The sequence below is a fragment of the Lagopus muta genome, chromosome 7 (genome assembly GCF_023343835.1).
Source record: "Lagopus muta isolate bLagMut1 chromosome 7, bLagMut1 primary, whole genome shotgun sequence".
NCBI lineage: Eukaryota > Metazoa > Chordata > Aves > Galliformes > Phasianidae > Lagopus > Lagopus muta.
In genome coordinates, this window is record NC_064439.1 from 10,575,549 (window position 1) to 10,595,601 (window position 20,053).

The 20,053-nt window shown below is 38.2% G+C and overlaps 1 protein-coding gene across 3 annotated transcripts in view; it reads left to right on the plus strand.

The window, feature by feature from the left end:
* The window catches only part of WDR37 (WD repeat domain 37), a 40,688-nt gene extending 21,676 nt beyond the window's left edge, over window positions 1–19,012 (plus strand). For all 3 annotated transcript variants that reach the window (XM_048950588.1, XM_048950586.1, XM_048950589.1), the window contains 6 exons: window positions 405–481; window positions 1,793–2,030; window positions 2,529–2,670; window positions 12,157–12,291; window positions 12,680–12,794; window positions 13,881–19,012. In XM_048950588.1, the coding sequence (XP_048806545.1) occupies window positions 405–481; window positions 1,793–2,030; window positions 2,529–2,670; window positions 12,157–12,291; window positions 12,680–12,794; window positions 13,881–14,012 (839 nt within the window). In that variant the 3' untranslated portion in view covers window positions 14,013–19,012. The remainder of the gene's footprint in view (window positions 1–404; window positions 482–1,792; window positions 2,031–2,528; window positions 2,671–12,156; window positions 12,292–12,679; window positions 12,795–13,880) is intronic.
* Window positions 19,013–20,053: the final 1,041 nt, after the last annotated feature.

Sequence of the window (20,053 nt, forward strand, 5' to 3'; positions counted from 1 at the left end):
CAGCATATTTGGGAAATAGCATATGAAAGATGGTGCTTGATGTATAAAATACTTTCTTCAAATCCAGTTTATTAGAAAAGCAGTGAAATTAGTGATCTGATTTGCAGGATTTAAGTGGATATTTTCACTGCAGCAATGATCAATTTGGTAGCTAATGAAATTTTTACATGAGTTTTGTTCTCATCTGTGTTGAAGTCAGGGAAGTAACCATTTCATTAATGTTGAGACTTGCTTACCAAAAAGGTTGTAACAGTGTCTGTTTAAAAAGATGCCATGCAAACAGTATTGCCAAATATGTAACATGAAAGCTTGTTTTGATTGTTCATGGAAATACTCTCATTTAATCAGTGCTCCCTTTCTCTCTCCCCCTCCATTTCTTTTTTTGCTTTCTTTTCCCGTTGCAGCATCTGGAGACCAGACAGCTCACATCTGGAGATACATAGTACAGTTGCCTACACCTCAGCCAACTGCAGACTGCAATGTAAGCAATCAACTTGCTGCAACTAAACTAATTGCACAGCAATTTCATTGGATGTGGGTGTTATGGTAGTACTGAGCATTGCATTTATACATAATTAAAAATTACGTGATTTCAGGATTGCAGAAGGTGGGGGTTTAAGGTTTTATTTGAATATGTATATTTCTGTATCTTAAAAAGTAATTCCTTTCATGTTTCTGAAGAAACTACAATGCCCAAGTACCTTGAAAAAAAGTCAATTAAGGTAATAAGCATATAAAGTATAAGTAAATGAAGTGGCAAGTGCAGTTTTTCATAACAACTAATTAAAATCATAAATAATAATAAAATTATTTCTGAACTTCTTAAGTTTTTGTCACATACCTCACTGAGGTATTTGAATAAACTATAGTTGCTATGAATTCAAAGTTGATGATAAAGTGTGTATCTTTGGCATTTTCTGAACCGTATATTTAATATGATCTCTAATTGACCTTTGCCAGCATTAATCACACTGTCTGGATATTGCTGACTGGAAGAAAAAAAAAAAAAAAGCCTGTGGACAACATTTTCTGGCTGTCAAATGCTGTATGTAGCTTCAAATCAGCCTTACTGAATTGTGAAGACAGATGTAGTTTGTAGCATGAGCTTCTCAGTAAATGAAGTAGGGGCAAGAGGTGGCCATGTGGTATGAAATGTGTGGGTAGATTTCTGCATGGCAAATGCTTGATTCAGATGAGTTGATTTGGAATTTTTATTTTGAAAGAGCAGTGCAAATGTTACCTTTTCCCATCCAAAAATAGTGAAAGGAGTGCGTTTGTCTTGCGTGAGTAATGTGGGGTTCAAAGATCAATGCTTTTCTTTCGTATCCAGTTTACATACAGGATACGTTATTTAAAGACCAAAAGGCAATGTCAAGATATTGATTCTAACAGATAAAAACACGACTCTAAATGGTTGTCTTCCCAAAGATTAAGACTGGTGCCTTTAAAAATTTAAAGGGAAAAGTCTCTTGATAATATGCATGGGAATGAAACTCATGGGTAATATAGGGAGAGGAATTACAGAAGAGGCTTGCCAGACTATATGTTGGACAGATATTTAAACAGTTCAGTAGAGATTTTAAAATGAAGAAGTTATTAAAAATTCATTTAATTCAACTGTCTTTTCCCTTCAACTATGATTTTGAAGTAGGCACTTAAATAGACGAGGTTCTGCAGAATTCACTACCCACATTCATGTTACATGGAGTTGGAAGCATTTACACTGTAAAATGTAACTTAGAGGCATTCTTTTCCATTTGTTTTCATTCTTTTTTCCTCTTGAATTTTATAGCAAGTGTCTGGAGAAGATGAATTTGAGTTCTCAGATAAAGATGAACCAGATGGAGATGGAGATGGTTCTAGCGATTGTCCCACTGTTAGAGCTCCGTTAACTTCACTCAAAAGTCATCAAGGAGTGGTCATAGCAGCTGATTGGCTTGTTGGGGGGAAGCAAGCAGTGACAGCTTCGTGGGATAGGACAGCGAACCTGTATGATGTAGAGACTTCTGAATTAGTCCATTCTCTTACAGGTATTTCTTCACTCAAAAAAGGTATAATTGGTGGTTTATTTTTATGGGGATCCCTTATTGTGAAAGTTGTATCTCTGAAGTATGGTGTGAATATGGTGAGCAACTTACATTGCTGCTTGGTGTTGCAGTGGTTTCTAAAATTCCAACCTTGTAAATTCACAGAGCATGACTTTGTGTTCTTTCAAGCATGCGATAGAGCCAACAGAACAGTTGTTTTAAACTGAATATAGCCAAATTTTCATTCTTGCAAAGTATTTCTGTTGTCTTTATGGCATATTAAGTAGCAGCAGTTTCTTAATCATCATGTGAAATGAGTAGCACTTTTTTGGTTTTAAGTATAGTTCTAAACTTCGCATCAACAAGTAGCATCAGAGTTTAAAATAATTAGTACACTTTTACTGATTGTTTAAAAGAGGCTATCAGCATTCCATTCTAAGCACGTGTGGAAATGAAAAGTCTTGTTTTCACTACCTTATATGTTCTCATCTGTGATTATAGGGCATGACCAAGAGCTAACACACTGTTGTACCCATCCCACCCAGCGTCTTGTGGTGACGTCCTCACGTGATACAACCTTCCGCCTGTGGGATTTCAGAGATCCTTCTATCCATTCTGTGAATGTCTTTCAGGGCCACACAGAGTAAGTGACAATTTCTTCAATTTCTTTTTAATATTTTTATTTTTTACAAGTTATAAATGTACTTGGTTGCTAATATGAGCAAAACTGTTTATATTCTCTTTTTGAGGTACAAAGTTAACTTTCCACACTGTAAGACCTGTTTTCACAGACCAGATGAGCTGTGGACAAAAAGCTGTACATGAGGCAGCAGCGTGTGCTTGCAGCCCAGAAAGTCAAATGTGTCCTCAGCTGCACCACAAGAGGAGTGGCCAGCAGGGCAAGAGAAGTAGTTGCTCCCCTCTGCTCTGCACCTGTGAGGCCGCATCTGGAACACTGGGCTCCCAATGTAAAAAAGATGCAGAGCGATACAGAGCTGTTGGAGTGGGTCCAGAGGAGGGCCGTACTGGTGACTAGAGGGGCTCCTCTCTTGTGAAGCAAGGTTGAAGGAACTGGGCTTGTTTAGTTTGGACAAGAGACCTCGCTGTGGCCTTTCAGTACTTGAAGAGAACTTACAAGCAGGTGGGGGACTGACTATTTACATCATCTGATAGATGATAGGACAAGGGAGAATGGCTTTAAACTGAAAGAGGGGAGATTTAGATAGGTGCAAGGAGGAAATTCTTTATTCAGAGGGTGGTGAGGCAGTGGAATAGGCTACCCCATCCCTGGAGGTGTTTAAGGCCAGGCTGGATGCAGCCCTGGGCAGCCTGAGCTGGTGGGTGGTGACTCTGCCCACAGCAGGGTTTGGAACTCGATGATCTTTAAGGTTCCTTCCAACCCAAGCTGCCCTGTGACCTCTCCGAGGTCCCATCTGTCCTTAACTGTTCTGCAGTGTGGTGATTTATTTCATGTATTGTGACAAGCAGAGAAAATGTCTGATCAACTGTATTACCCCTAATCTACGAGCATAACTAACACACACACACACACACAAATCAACTAACTATCCTCATACCTTAAATCACCTTTAATTATAAATTTTATCTAGATATAATGTATAAATAATATCACACTGTAAGCTATGGCTGCTGGCTTGAAAACGAAGTAGTGCTATGTAACATTTCAAAGAGAACAGTTAGGAGTTTTCTCTGAAAATCAGATTTTTTCACACATACAGTTAAGATTGTTCCTGCCTTTTGGTACTGATCTGAGATCCAAACCATCATCAAATCCTAGCAATGCACGGTGGTTCAGAAGTTTCATTCCTTTGTGCTGCACTTGATACTGCAGCTGGCTTCTCTCTTGGATGCTGTAAAATGCTTGCGTTGGGCGTGAGTGCTTCTCAATGCACTGGAACTAAAATGTGAATCTGAAGAGGAAAAACAGTTTTTACTAAGTACTTCAGTGTCTGTGGAGCCTGTGAGCAGAGGCAGCAGACCTGTCAGCAGATGGCACCACAGCTCTGCCATGACTGCCAGACTGGGTGTCCATAGCTCCAGCTCACTGCTTCCAAAAAACTTCCCTCAAAAAGAGGCTCAGAGCTCCAGCCTCTGAAGTCGGGTGATAGCTGACCACCCTACCACTTTTGTCTCTTAAACTTTGCATCAGGCACATGATTCCTGGTTCCAAGAGCAATTTTTAGCTTTGGAAATTAGACAGAAAACCAAGGTTTCAAACCTGATGAGATTTGCTTTTTTTCACTGCCATTTTATACTTTGTGTCTGTTTGCTTATTAAAGGCATAGGTGGATAGTGTAATTTCAAATTCCTTCCTTAGTAGCTGTAATGAATCAGATTTAAGATTTAGTCAAAATGGCACATGATTTATTAGAGATATAATGCAATGATACTGATGTTGAGAGGCTAAGAGACTTACATGCTGAGTATGATTTTATAAAGCTAATTGGCTTAAAAAAATGATAAACAATTACTGTGCATTGCCTTGTACTATACAGTGATGTGCTCTCAAAATAAGTGTGTATGCCAGTGATGAGGGACTGTTTGCATTTAAAGTAAATGGACTAAGAATTACCTGTTATTTTGGTATTTGAGCATATAACTGTTCACTGTTAAAAGTGGGCTGTTTCTTGTAGTTTACTGCTGTCACAGTTCTGCTACAGTCCAAGAAAATAAATCATTCTTCAGCAAAGGCAGAAGGAGCCTGTTGTGACTGTCACCCCTGTGCTGGCCTTCTTACACTGATGCCTTTTGATGTTTTGAATTAGTTGTAGTGGACTTGTCCGATTGCAGATGAGGCTCTTCTAGTGATAATGATTTTAACTTAGGCCTTGGTAAATCCTGTACATTGCTCATTCCAGTGTTTAATCTCCCTGTTAAACTTTTTGTGCTTTCCTAGTTGGACTAGCTTCAATTTCTGGTAACTGGATTTTATCTTGCCTTTTTAATATGAAAGAGTTTTGCATTCTGTATTAATAGATATTTAGGTGATGATAACGGTTTCATTTATTAGTTTTTTTATAAACAAAGCATGTTTTCCAACATGTTTTGGCATTTACTAATCCAGAGGCCAAGTCAGTACCTGAATAATACTTCTGTACTTTAAGCCTGCATTCAGCTGAGTCCCTAAAGGGCATTCAGGTTGTCTTTTGAAGATCTGTAAACTTTGTTGACCTTTTCCTTGTATATGACTGTTTCAGTTCCTAACTTGTATCACATTTTATCTTAGGTTTGATGCACCTTCAGTTTGCCTCACTTGTTATTTCCTACAGGTTTCAAAATATGAATTAGTGTGGCAATAATACTAATTTTTAATTAAATATGCTTTTTCTCTGCATTTTGTGTGTGCACCACAACAAACTTTTATTCCTAGTACTATTAATCCCTATCTATCTATGAGATGTCTATCAGAACCCTTGGAAAAGCTTATGTTTATGTCATTATCCATCCACTCATTTGTTCCACATTGACTGAATGGACTTCCTAGGTTAGAGCCTTCCAGAAATTATGCTAGAATGGCTTGGGTTGGAAAGGCCCTCAGAAATCATTTAGTTCCAGCCCCAGTGCTGCGCTGCGATGGGTGGTGGCTTGTAGGACTTCCTGACTACTGCATTCCTCCTTCCTTCATTAAGATTGTGTGGTTCTAGGAGAGGAATGGAAAGCTCCAGTACATCAGCTAGATCATAGAACCACAGAATGGCTTGGGTTGAAAAGGACCACAATGCTCATCCAGTTCCAACCCCCTGCTATGTGCAGGTTGCCAACCAGCAGACCAGGCTGCCAGGAGCCACATCCAGCCTGGCCTTGAATGCCTCCAGGGATGGGGCATCCACAGCCTCCTTGGGCAGCCTGTTCCAGTGTGTCGCCACTCTCTGAATGAAAAACTTCCTCCTAATATCTAACCTAAACCTCCCTAGTGTCAGCTTAAGACCACTGCCCCTTGTCCTATCTCTATCAACCCTTGTAAACAGCCGTTCCCCTTCCTGTTTATTGTGAGAACTTTGAAGCTAGTGAAGAGCAAATATGTCTTGCCTCTTCAACTTTTTATCTTGTAAATCCTATGATTGCTGGAAAATCTGAATTAAAAAGATGTAAAAATATTTGAGTAGTGATTTCATTAGAATGCTGGGCTGAATTCTGATATTTAGTGAATTTGGAATTAATTTCAAAATGGATTTCTTTAGATACTAATAGTTCTTTTATTTTCATGGGCACTCGGGTTTGCTAAGGTCAGCAGGCTTTCCCTGATTCTTTGTTCCTCAAGATTTAATTCTCATTCTCTCTGATGTGTCTTACTTAGTGAAATGAATGTGTAACTGCATGCTGTTTTACATACAAGTTCTGCATCTTTGACTAAAATCTGTGCAGTGAGAAGGAAGTATTTACAGGCTTCCTATGACCAACAAAATGTCACCAATTTGCTGCTCTCAGTGGAGCTCAACCAGTTTAAAGATTGGTTCCTCTGGAGATATTCCTGTTCCTACCTTAGCTGTTCCTGCCATCAGTGATACTTTACCTCCCATTTTTTCTACTGCTCCTAATCATTCCCCATGAGTTCAGCTTCTGTAGGAAGTGCAGACTTTTTCTCAGCTTTCTCCCAAACCTTTCTGACTAACTACATAATTCTTCTGTTACTTTAGTGGTACTGCCTTGTTCTGTTTCCTAAAAATTGTTTCATTGGGCTGTCACTGCCATGTTCATATAAAGGCAACATGACTTGAATTACTACACAATGATTAGTAGTAGTCAACTTACAACTTATAATATGTGGTCAAACTATGAGGGGAAGGCATTAAAATATGAGGTTATGGAGTTGATATTAGGTTCTGTAACTTTTTTAATGAGGAAAATTAGACTGCTTCTGTTTTTGAAATACTTTTTCATCTTTATTTTAAGAAAATAATGAAAAGCTAATAACTTTTAATTGCTGTGCCCTATAAAAGAAATGTGCATAGGATTGTGGTGAAAATCAGTTGCAAGGATGTTTTCCTACAGGAAATACTACTTAAAAGTTTTAAGTGACTGATCTTACCTTAGCCAGTTCTCTGCTGTATAACCAGTGGCATGCCCTCTTTAAGCTAGAAGAGTAAGGAATTGAAGTTAAAAGCTAAAATAAGAAAATCCATTACACGTTTTATGTTAGGGGATTGGATATGTAACATACAAATTTTGAATGCCCTTCATGTTAGGCATTGCAGTCACTTCAAAAAAAGATGTGGGCAGTAAATCCTGGAGAATCATAGAATGGCTTGGGTTGAAAATGAGCACGATGATCATCTACTTTCAATCCCCTGCCATGTGCAGGGTCACCAGGCTCACTAGACAAGGCTGCCCAGAGCCAATCTAAACTCTGTTTATAAATGCATGCTCTAAAAAGTGCTCTGTGTGTGTGTGTGTATATATATATTTTTTAATTGACCCACATAAGAGTGTGGCCAAAGACCTTTTCTTTGTATCCTATTCAGTGGAGTCTAACACTTTATAGTGTTTTGTTGTTCTAAAGCTTACATAATGTATGCAGCAATACTGCAGGGATAAATGAACCTTTTTTATTCCATCCTAAAGGTAATGAAATTGATTTTAAAGGCACCATAACTAATTTGCTAACTTGCCATTGAGTAATTCTCATAAAAGCTGCTGATTGGTTTTCAGTACTGCATCATTTTATTATTTTAAGAAAGCTAGAAAGAAAAGGAGATATTTGTTGTTTTCTCTTGGGTATCATGAAGCACATGTCTCTGGAATAGGCATTGTTGATTTAGTTGCTAGAAAATGACATTTCAGTGCTAACAACAGTCTCTCAACTCCCACCTTTTCTATGTTACTTTTTCATAGCTTGTTCTTAGCCTTTCTCAAGTTGGAGGAAAAAGCTCTGCTCATATTGGGAGATAAACTCAGAAACAGACTTAGGGAATTGTATGCTTATGTCTTCTGGGCATTGAGGTCCTTTAGCACTCCTAAAACCTAACTGTGCACTCAGATGTGGAGGTATTGGTGTGTTCCTCACAGGGTATTTACGTGTCCAGGGCAGCAGTCCCTTTGGCTGGCATCTATTGTCCATAACTGTGGGTTTTAAACCCAGTTCCTGGCTTCCCCTCAGGCTGTGGGCTGCTTTGTGTAAGGATGCTCTTTATTCCCCTAATAGAATATACATCTTTCTTCAGGTTTAGTTCCTGAATGTTACCACTTACAATGTAAGACCCATATTTGAACACTTAAATGTTGTTTTTTAACTATGATTTAGTGTACATATTTATCTGAAAGCTCTCTTAGTTCATTTCCTCCAGAATTTAGTCCCTCATGCCTGTTAGCACTCATGAACTTAGTCCATGTGCCCGCTAGTTCTGCTGCCAGGAAAGCATGTTTTCTCCAAGTATTCAACTGCAAATCCCAGTATGGGTTGCAAATCAAAATGGAAACAGAAGTGTTCACTTTTTTTTTTTTTTGATGCATTGCCAGTAAGTGTTCTGCATCAGCATTTCATGGTCCAACATTTTCAACATCACTTTTTTTTCTCCCTGTGTGTGAAATTTCAGCAGATTGTTATGCAAAACAGTTTTGTGTCTCAGTATGACTGGGGAGACAGCTGTTCGGCCTAATGAGGAGTGCTAGCACTACAGTATTTCTGTTGATTGAGACCCACGGAGGGAGCAGAATGTTCGAGGCCGGGCAGTGGTGTGTGGTGAGGAAGTGCCGCGCTGTCAGCTGGAAGTACACGCTCGGCTGCTCCCTACGACAAGATAAATGAGTTTTGCTGGGGTTTGGCAGAGGCTGAAGCTTTTCTGGAGAATAGTTGTAGCACACCAAACTCCTCCTGGGACCCATGGTTTGAAGTGTCATAAGACTGCTTCTTTTTTGCCAGTTTTTTTTTTTTTCCACTGTCCTACGATACCTGTCATCTGTTTGATTTATTAAAAACCTAATGTCTTCTAGCATTCCCTTAACAAGGGTTGATGATCTTTTGTTGACACTTTTTATTAATGTAGCCAAGGACATGTTAACCACAGGTTTAAGTTTAGTTAGAACAAACTGAAGATTACTAATGATGGAAAGTAAAAATGGCCAAGTGAAAATGCAGATCGATGTCTTTTAATGTTTTGATGCGAGTGGAGTCAGGGAGGCAATACCGAAAGGTTTTTGGTGTATTGGCTGCTCTGTCAACTTATTTCTTCCCATCACAGACTTTCCTTTGCTTGCTACTCAGGAAGTAGGCTTTCTTGTTGCTATTTTGCAGTAAGTAGGGCTTTTACATCTAGTCTTTGATTTCTGAGCTTTTAACAAGAAAGGCTATTTCTGTAGTCACTTGTGCTTGCAAACAGTGCATATCCCAGTCAGCAGTGCCTTTCAGAGATGAATTTTGGGATGGTAGTCAGTGGATGAAGACTACTAAACACACTTGTCAAGGTGTCGTGGAAAAATGCAAGGCAGTCTTCCTTTTCATAGAATCATAGAGTGGTTTGGTTTGGAAGGGACCATTAAGATCACCTAGTTCCAACCCCCTGCTATAGACAGGGACACCTCCCAGCAGACCAGGTTGCTCAAAGCCCAATCCAGCCTCGCCATGAATGCTTCCATGGAGTGGACATCCACAACCTCTCTGGGCAACCCGTTCCAGTGTCTCACCACCCTCACAGTAAAGAATTTCTTCCTAATATCTAGTCTAAATCAGACTAGATATTAAACTCTTCCAGTTTAAAACCATTTCCCCACGTCCTGTCACTACATGCTGTTACCAAAAGTCCCTCCCCAGCTTTCCTGTAGACCCCCTTCAGGTACTGGAAGGCTGCTATGAGTCCCCCAGGCCTTCTCTTCTCCAGGCTGAAGAGCCCCAGCTCTCTCAGCCTGTCCTCACAGAGGAGTTGAGGTGCTCCAGCCCTCTGATCATCTTTGTGGCCCTCCTCTAGACCTGCTCCAACAGCTCCAGGACTTTCTTTTGCCTTTCTATCCTTTACCCAGTCATCAGAGTGCTACAGGGGGATTTTCACAGCTCTTCTGTTTTACAGACTTTCTCCTCATGCGCCCTGTAGCATCTGTATGAATAGTTAAACTGAAAGTAGTACAGATGAAGATTTTGTTTTATTTTGAAAATCATTTTCTTTTGACAGGAGCAGGAAGGATTGAGCTAATCTAGGACTGACATTCTGTTTGCATGGCAATGGCTTTGACTGTTTTCATTTGAAAGATGATAAATCTAAGAAAGAGAACTTTATGTGGTCAAAAAGACTTAACTATGTTTGACAGTGATAAGCGATAAAGGAGAACCAATATGAGATCAAAGAAGCTGGAAAACTGTTTAAAGTTGTGGAAAAAAGCATCCAAAATTGGAGGGTTATTTTAAGGCAGTTTCAGAACATATTCCAGCTATAATTGGAATAAAATGTATGATGGGAGAACAGATCATATCTGTGTGTTGGTAGCAGAATACTAAAATACTGTGTGTGTATTCACTCACGTGGAGCCTTTTCATGACTTGAATTCCTCATACTGTCATGTATAAGGAGGGCTCACAGTGTGTGTAAAGTGTACAGATTTAATAGTGTGAAAGTTCTAAACCTTATTTCAATGTGCTGCAGCAATATGGAGGTGTGAAGCATTTTTTTTTTTAGGTGTTTTGCAGCTTCTGTGAAGAACTGGTGAGGAAATAAATGAAGAAAATTAGTAAGATTTGTGTAGGTTAGGCAAGCGGAAATCAAGTTGTGTGCAAAGAACACTCAAACTCTAGTCTGCATTAATTTGATTGTGTGAATGAATTATCTTCCCAAATGCAAAAGTGCCTCTTGAAAGATTCATCTGCTGTGGCCTTCATGTATCTTTTGGCTTTTTGTCTTTTGGTTCATGAATTCCAGAAGATTAGGTGAAGACCTCTTGATTCTTGTTATAAGCATCTCTCTGATAGCTTAGCTGCACTCTAATAATGCATTAGGAAGCTTGGTGTCATGAGTAAAGTGGACCTTCATCCTAATTAAAACTTAATTTGGTGTCAATTTAAATTAAGAGGCTCACATAAACTGGTCCATTGTGACCTGGCTAATGCTAATTTCAATCAGCAGTTTGGATAGGACATGAATTCAAATTTCTGCAGAACAACCAAAGTGACAGTAACGACTGACAACTTAAATTAAAATTACTAAATTCTAAGAAATTGATATGCGTGACCCCAGTTACAAGATAGGTCATTAAATCAGTTCTGTAGAAACAGAGTTGAGAAGCCTCCCTAATGATTTTAGGCGCAGACAAAAATGCTTTGCTAGTGCGCTCTGAGCACAGAAAATAATTGGTTTTCATTTGAGAATCTGCATAGTATTTAACTGAAAACAGTACAAAAGTGTTAATTGCTTACTATGAAATAATAGGTAAAAGATGTAGGAAAGAAGTCATGAGAATTTTTCAGTTGAGCTCAGCAGTATGCTGTTCTTGGAAAGTATAAAATCCAAATGTAATAAAATCCTTTGTGTATGTGAATAGAATTAATATTTAACAATTACATATACATAAAAGTACATAAAATATGGTTCCTGGAAGGAGTAGTTTGTGTTTCTATTGATAGAAAGGTTCTTGATAGTCATTCTCTGGCTGCTGCCCATTTGTAGCCATAGTGAGTGACGTTTAAAGGACTGGCTGCTCATGCTTCATGATGTTACTACTTGCCATGTGTCTTACCTGACTTAGAATTAAGCTACTCGTAAAACAGGAATTAAAATCAGAATTTGAAATTATTAGATTGAGATAGCTGCTGCTAGCAGAGTTACTCTGGAAGCTCTGTGCTTGTGTGTAGTACCATGTTTAGATGGATTTAAAAATAGCATTGGTTACAATCTCACATGGGGAAGTCTTTTATTGGGTACTAGTGATTCAGTTGTAGGTGTCTGATGTTCACATTAATACAGAACTTCAAAAGTGAATTAAGGTTTAATGAGCTATGCATTTCCTGTTCCATTAGGATAAATGGAATATGAGAAATGCCTCCAGACTGACTCTCCACAGAAGGAGAAGGGGAAAACCAAGCTGTACATTCTAATGGGAGCATAGGAACAGAAACTTTAAATCGCTTGCTAGTTTAATAACAAACCTCAGGGCTTGACAGTTTTCTTTTTTACTCTTAATTGTTTAGCACTGTGACATCTGCAGTTTTCACTGTGGGAGACAATGTTGTTTCTGGTAGTGATGACCGTACTGTAAAAGTTTGGGATTTGAAAAACATGAGGTCTCCTATTGCTACCATTCGTACGGATTCTGCAGTAAATAGGTAAGCAGACCTTCAAATTATTATTTTCTTAATTAAGAGAAATTTAGTTTTAGTCACTGCAATTAGAATTGTGTAGTGAGATTTATGAGATTTTGAAAAAGGTCTGAAGTGGTTTAATAAACTAGAGATTTTAGTCAGCATTCATTTTCAATAAATACAATGCATTGCTTTTCTGAGATGTTTATATTGGATGCAGAAGTGAAGCCTGTTAGAATATCTGGCACAATGAACTATCTTAACAATTTAATACACTTTACTTTTAGCGTGGATTCTATCCAGGAGGAATTGAGCTGTATCACTTCTTGAGATCTTAAACTTGCATTGTCGAGTTCTGTTTGCCAGGCTCACTCTTGTATGCATAACCCGCCTTTTTTTCTCTTCTGCACAGGATTAATGTATGTGTTGGCCAAAGAATCATTGCCCTTCCCCACGACAACCGACAGGTTAGGTTATTTGACATGTCAGGAGTGCGATTAGCACGCCTCCCTCGCAGTAATAGACAGGTAATGGAGTTCCTGTACCCTTAAAGTATGTCTCTTCTTCTCTTTATACAAGGATAAAAATAGGGTTTGATGTCTTTAGTGCAGAAGCTGAAGAAATGCTGAAAGACACTCATCTGTACATATAGACTGTAACTGAAAATGACCAGCATGCAAATAAGTGACGTATTGTAGATTTTTTTCATTGGCATTTGAAATGATGTTTGAACTGAGTCTCATGGCGTTTTTCCCCTTGTGAAAATGGTAGTAATGTCTGCCTTCTCTGTGAAATAGAAAAAAAATGTTTGAGCGTTTTAAATGTGTTTTCATGTCTTGGTGTGAATCTGACTGTCCTATATTGCTCAAGCTTTATGGACATCATGGATGCATGTAGATACAGCTGGCAGAATGTACAAAAGGGTTTGAAGAGCTGTTAAGTGTTTACCTCTTGTTTACCTTCGTTACTGTGATTTTTGGTTTTTGTTTTTTTTTTTTTCTTTATTTTTCCTTAGTATTCATTAAAGCTGACACAACAGAAATGGAGGATTTTTTTATTTATTTGTTTTACTTGAGCGCTTGTCAGAATCCTCCTTGGGGTATTCTTGTTGCTATTGAACAATGCATAGGGCATTATTTTTGCTCAGTAGGACATTCCTCCCACTGTACTGTTAGCCTTTCTGAGTTACAAACACGATCGACAGAAAGAAAAATCAACACTTCATCTTGCAGGTTCATAAGACAGTTGTTGCCAGCAAATTGTTTCTAGTTTTAAAGTTGCTTTTATAAGCAAAAGTGGTGAAATCAAAATTCAGTTTGCTTTTGTAAATAAAATGCCAATTAGATAGCAGACATACTGTGAAAAACTCAAGTTTTGGAACTCCTGTTTGTTTGCTCCTGTATTTTTCCTGACCCAGTGCCAGCATTAAGCAGTCTCATTATCAGAAAGATTTTACCTTGCAGATGAAAATAACTATGACCTTTAGGATTCACAAATTTATTTATGAAAATGTAGAGCATTAGCAAGTTTCCATTTTGACTCTTGCCAATTTGTTGACACAGAAGCTTTCAAAAACGTTATAAGTAATACTGACATCTCCTGATCTGTTGTAGGGCCACAGAAGAATGGTGTGCTGCTCCGCCTGGAGTGAAGATCACCCAATATGTAACCTCTTCACCTGTGGATTTGATCGTCAGGCTATTGGCTGGAACATCAATATCCCTGCTTTGTTACAAGAAAAGTGAAATGCTGGAAGAATTTTTGCATTTTATGTTGCCGTGGACTGCTGTACTTCTGCAGACTTCTCTGAATACCAGTCTGCTATTGGTCTAAAAGCTCTTCCTTAAATGGAGACTTCAGCAGATGTTGTTCTTGTTACCACATTGTGCACAGTTTGCATGAGTTGTACAGAAAATGTGATTTTTCTTTTTTAAATTAGTTTGTCCTGTGTATGAACTTTTATATTTTGGCATCCACTGGTCAATATGTTCACTGTTGCATAGAGCACATAAGTGTTCATAAGTTATTTAGCATTTGATAGATAAACAGTAGGGCATTACATTTGTGACATAAATGTGAAACTGATGTAGTTAATGTAGAGAGTGTATAGCAGTCTGTTACATTTTTCCATGATCTACATATCTGCCTTGTGTTGAAAAGAATCTGCAGGGCTAAAAGTTTGAAATGAAGTGTGAATTTCACTAGCTGTATGATTGTAAACATTTTCCTGTTTGCATCTAATTGGAACAGTTATTTTTAGTGCTGCAGTATAGTGCCACTCCATTTTCAGTCCAGTTATGGGAGAAATAGTAGACTTGAGAAGGAAAATATAAACAACTTGTAGTGATTATAGACTGCAAGGTGTATTCTGAAAGCTTTTTGTACTTTTTCTTTGGAAAAAAGAAAATGTTCATTCTGCCCTTCTTATATAAAGTGATTCTAAAAATCTCATGGCATTTCACACTAGCAAAAATCCAGAATATTATGATCCAGTCAAGCAAATTTTGAAGCACTTTAGTTTATAGCTATTGTTATAAACCATTTATGAAAGTTTGACTTTACCAGTGAATGTGAGCTGACCTTTGTAAGAAGGATTGCTTCTTTTTGGTGATCTGCCCAGAAAGGATATAATTTTATCTTTTTTTTGTCTTTTTTTTCCTATACCTACAATGAGTACACTTTAAATGCGTTCTTTTTTTTTTTTCTCCTTTTTTCTTTTTTTTTCTTCTTTTTTTTTTTCTTTTTTTTTTTCTCCTTTTTTCTTTTTTTTTTTTCTTTTTTTTTTTTTTTTTGAGCCAGCAATACAAAGTAAATTAGTACTACCTCAAAAGTGAATGTTGGTCAAGATACGCTGAATCTCTCTGTAGCCTGGAAAAAGCACTTTTGGTCTCTGGCTGAAGTACTGTTTACTTACATGAGAGGAAAGACAATCATACTTAATGTGATTCTTAACATAATTAACACTTAAGGCTAATGGAGCAATATGATAAGTAAACATCATCTGTTACCTTTGTGTTCTCAGCTGTGGCAAGGGGCTGTTGCAGTCCTTATACTGTCGTACACGGGATAATTAATGTAGACCTCCCTTCTTTCTCCCCAGTGATCTTACTCTGCTTTTGCTCTGCACTGTGCCCAGCCTTTTTTGCACTGGCAGTGCGGTGTTATACCACAACTGCTGCTTATTTATGTAAGTGCAAATGGCAGCTGACATCTTCAAAAGAACAGGAAGGCTGCTTCAGTCAGACACTTCTTTTTAGCTAGAGGGAGATCCTGCCCCTGACTGTTTGACATATCACACTGGAAGATGAAGGGTGAGGGTGAGCTAAGAGTGTGCTGTTACAGTGGGAAAGTTTATGCTGGGCTGCCATTAGATAAGTAATTGGAACTTTTTATCTCATTCTTTGGAATATGTGAAGCTCTAACTGTGCTCGTGTCCTCTACAACGCGGTTCAGGGCTGATGTGTTAATTGGGTTCCTTGTTGGCTGACGTGTAAAAGCGTTGCAGTGCGATGGGATGGGATTGAATAGTTGCAGGGAAACTAGAGTCCTAGAATTGGTTTTGTGGAAGATCAAGGTATGTAATGGAAAATGAGTCCAATATCTTTATAGTATGAGCCATTATAGTAGCTTCATCTTAAATTGCATAGTGTATTTTTCTGTTTTTTTTCTTGAGGTAGAAGTTATATACAGAACTGTACTGAAGCAGTCTTAAAATACCAGAACTAGTGAAGTTGAGGAAAGTGGCTGCAGAGCTTTAAGTCTCCTGATAAAAAGGGTTAAAGATGGTGTCAGCATTTATTTTCACTTATTTTTTTTCTGGATTTTTAAAGCCATTTGATGTTGACAGATTTTATTCTTTAAGGAAAAAGGCTCACATTTTCTTTCAGTTGAGAGAGAAGTTTCTCTCCAGCCAGCACAAGCAGTTTCTGTAGCAGAGCTTGCGTGTAACATCTTGAGCGATGGCCCAACCATCAGTTATGTGTGGCGAGGGAGAGAGGGTCACTGCTTTTGGTCCTGCTAGCCTGAATCGACTGCTTAAATGTCTCCAGTATACAGATGTAATACAGGACCATGAGACTCTATGTGGTTTGATAATCATTGCTGCAAACTTTTTATATCACCAGAGGAACAGACCTCTGGCACCAGAATGGGACAATTACATGCGTTCATTTTTGAAGAAATATCAAACAAGGTGCTACAGCCACGTTCTTATGAGCAGGCGAATACTCAACTAGATTTGAACTATCTCTTCACTTAATTTTATATACTGTACTGAAGATTAAACCCCAGTTTCCACTTCCCTTGAAGCAAATCACACATGAGCAGTGGTAGTGAACAGTACTGCGCTGATTAAACACGTGAGAAACATTTCATAGGTTTGGATATTCTAGAGAGAGCTTTTTCAGCATTGAACAATGTCCAACATTTCATAAAATGGAGAAGAGTTGCAGTTACAGTTTCAGTATTGTGCAGAATATTCAGAACTTCACAGAATGTTCATCACTGGGCAAAATCAAGCTTTTGTCTTTCAAATAATGCACATCAGTTTTCACAAGTTTTGTGTACTTTTAAATCAGAAAGATCTGGAATGCAGCATCTTATTTGTTGCCTAAATCTGTGAAAACCATCTTTTTGGAAAAAGAATTTATAAGTTATGTGGAACCACTTTTTATTATTCTGCTGATTTGTTTAGAGATGTAAAATCTTATTCTTCATTATGATTCAAAACTGCATTAAAACATTCAACATTTTTTTTTGCAAGTTACTTTTCTTCTGTTTTGCATTAAGGTTAATATTAATATCTCATTAGTAATCAAATGATTTTCCTATCCGTTTTCTGCTCTCTTACTCAAGAAGTTAATTATCAGTGCAATGATGAGTGCAGTTGAGGAAGAAGGCCAGGTGAGCCCCTGAAGTAGGGCATGCACTTGGTCATGCTGACATAGGCAGGTGCTCAGTCTTGGTATTTGTACTGTTGTCTTTGGTTTTGTATGAGCTATTTTGTAAATACGTTTTGTTTTGCAGATTACTGAAGTCTCCGTGTGACTTTTCACAGTATTATATAAATCAATATTTTTAATGGTCTAAAAGCTGCTAGCATTATTTCTGTAGGTTGAATATTGCTTGCTTGTTGCACCCATATCCTTTGAAACAGAGCTTTGCAGTGTTGAAAAGGGTTGTTGTTTCAGTGGGCCATGTCATCTGGTTCCAGGTGCTTGAGCCGTGTTGCCAGCCAGTACCCAAGCGCGGAACACATCTGAGTGTGCCACATTTTGAACCTTGAGATTTCTAGGCCTCTGGAAAATGACTTTTAGTGTTGCTGATGGCGATGAAATAAAAGACCAAAGTTACTAGGTGACAAAACTGACTTGGGGGCTGGATTGAGATAGAGTATTGCACTCTATTTATTTAAGTAACTTTTAATTGAGGGATTTAAATTGGAGCTTATGGCAACTGATTTGAACTTGTGATACTTCTATCTTCTCTTGTCTTAGGTAATATACATATGTCTCAGGTAATATTTTTACAAAGGCTATTTCTGTTCATTCTTTGGCTTGATGGGATTTGAAGATGAGCATACACTGAAGCATAGATGTATTTCTTTTATAAATCTGTGAGTAAGTAGCATGCATAAATGAATGGTTTCAGTAGAATGTCTACTCTAACTTGAAGAGCTGCAGGAGAACTGCAGCTCTATTCTTGACTGACACAGAATTTTTATTTAATGCTCCAATGAGACAGAAGTATATCCCTGAAAGCTTAATCAGCCTTGAGATATTTTAATTTTTAAGTAGTAGTGTTACCTTTGCTAATTCTCACGGCTCATAATTTTGAGAAGTAATCGCAGGAGCTTACCCAGAAATCTGGTTTAATTCAAACTTTAACTCCTGGTCAAAATGTCCCAGTGACTTGGAGAGAGGCAGCATACTGGAGGAGGGCAGTTTTGCAAACATCCTGTGGTTGCTGCTCATCAGTGTCCATTTCTCAGCAGCAAAGAGGTGAGGCTGGTGAGTGGGAGTGCTACCTCACCTAAGTGCCTCAATTAGCAGCTTTGGCTCTTCGTACAGCTTTCTGAAGTTTTTAAGAGTGGCTTAGTGCTATGTATGGAATTAGGAATTTAAGCATTCATACTTCTTCCTAAATAGGAACATTTAGGAAGGACATTCCTAAGTGTCCATGTATGAAAGAAGGGAGCTGTAAGTAGAGAAGTTTTGTCTTGAAATATACTGAAAATGGAAACAGGTTTTCTAGCTATCAGATGCCTGTGGAATGACAGCAAAGCTAATTAATAAGGTGACCTGGTGCTTCTCAAGGTGTCGTTATCAGCTGCTGATGACTGCACAGTTCCACCTGCTTCCAGTGGAAAGAGAAGGGCAGGGACTGAGCTTGCTGGAAACACAGGCATCCAGAGCTTAGAATGGGTACTGCTAGGTGTTAAAGATCTTTTCAGTGTTCATAACAATAGGTTGTTGTTTTCAATATCTTTGGTTTCAGGAAAAACTCAGTTATATAAAACACTATTTTAATTTCAGTTTTCTACTTCAAGTGTTTTAATGGTGCTGTGATTACTCGAGTAGCTGATGGATTGCAGTGCAGGGTCACAAATGTTACGTGCAAACAAGCTCTGTCCTACCAACTTGAGGTATGACAGCATGATGTGTCTTGTTAGGAACCATTCTTGGAGTGGAAATCTCTTCCTATTTGCATGAACAATTGGTTTGGGGGGAAAAAAAAAAAAAAGAAATGCTGTTCTATGTCACATGTTCCAAAGAAACATGTGGCTAGTTTACAAAGAAACATATTCTGCATTTTAAGCTTAAGCATGATTCCAGACCAAAATGAACGCTTGCCTTAATTCTGTTTATCTCAATTTAATTTGAAGTGATAAGAGTCTTTTCAACCAAGCCAAAATAGAGGCATTTCCATGGATAGATTGCATCAGGGAGTTACTGCTCTATTTCCAGTAATTACCTTTGTTCTGGGAAAGATGAAACCAGCTCTTCCTTCACATTCTCGCTTAGATGACAAAGCTTGACACACTCCATTGCAAATCCAAGTGATTAAAAAGATCGTTCTTGGTTTCAAATTTCTGATTTCAGTTTTCCTCAATGGCTTTTAGACTAAATACACACCTAAGAATAGAGTCAGTCTTCAGGAAACATGGTGTTTTGTGCCTACATCAAAACTGTTAGCTGATGGAAAGGAGTACAACAGGTCGGCTTCATCAAGGTCATGTTCTGAAATTGTACCTTTAGTATTAAATATTTTTAGTTACTATTTTTTTTCCCAAGTGCTTAATGTGGGTAGAGATAGAAACCTGATTTTTATTTTCCTTTCGTTTTTAAACCTTATCTAAAACTTTGCAGCCTTGTGTGTCCAAAACCAAACCAGCATCTTTTGGTGGAACAACCTGTCCTCTGAAGCTGCAATTGCTGAATATGTACTAAGGAGAGTATTCCTAAACGTAAGGGAAAAGATCTGACAGTCTGACACACTGAACAACAACTGCTATATTCGTGTTGATAGGATGATAAAACTTGAAGGGGAGGATTAAAGCATTAGGGAGGAGGGGGAGAAATGAAGGGAAAGCAAAACTTTTCAGTGGCAGTTTAAGGATAGACGAAACAGTGATGATATCATGATTAAGATTGTTTCTCAGCGTGGATAATTGCAGGGCATGTTGTTTTGGACTTTTGCATTTTATGAAGCCTGTGCAAGTACCTTCGCTGGAAGGCTGTCAGCAAGTGGGATGCTGCTGTTCAGCAGTGCAACTCATTGACTGTTG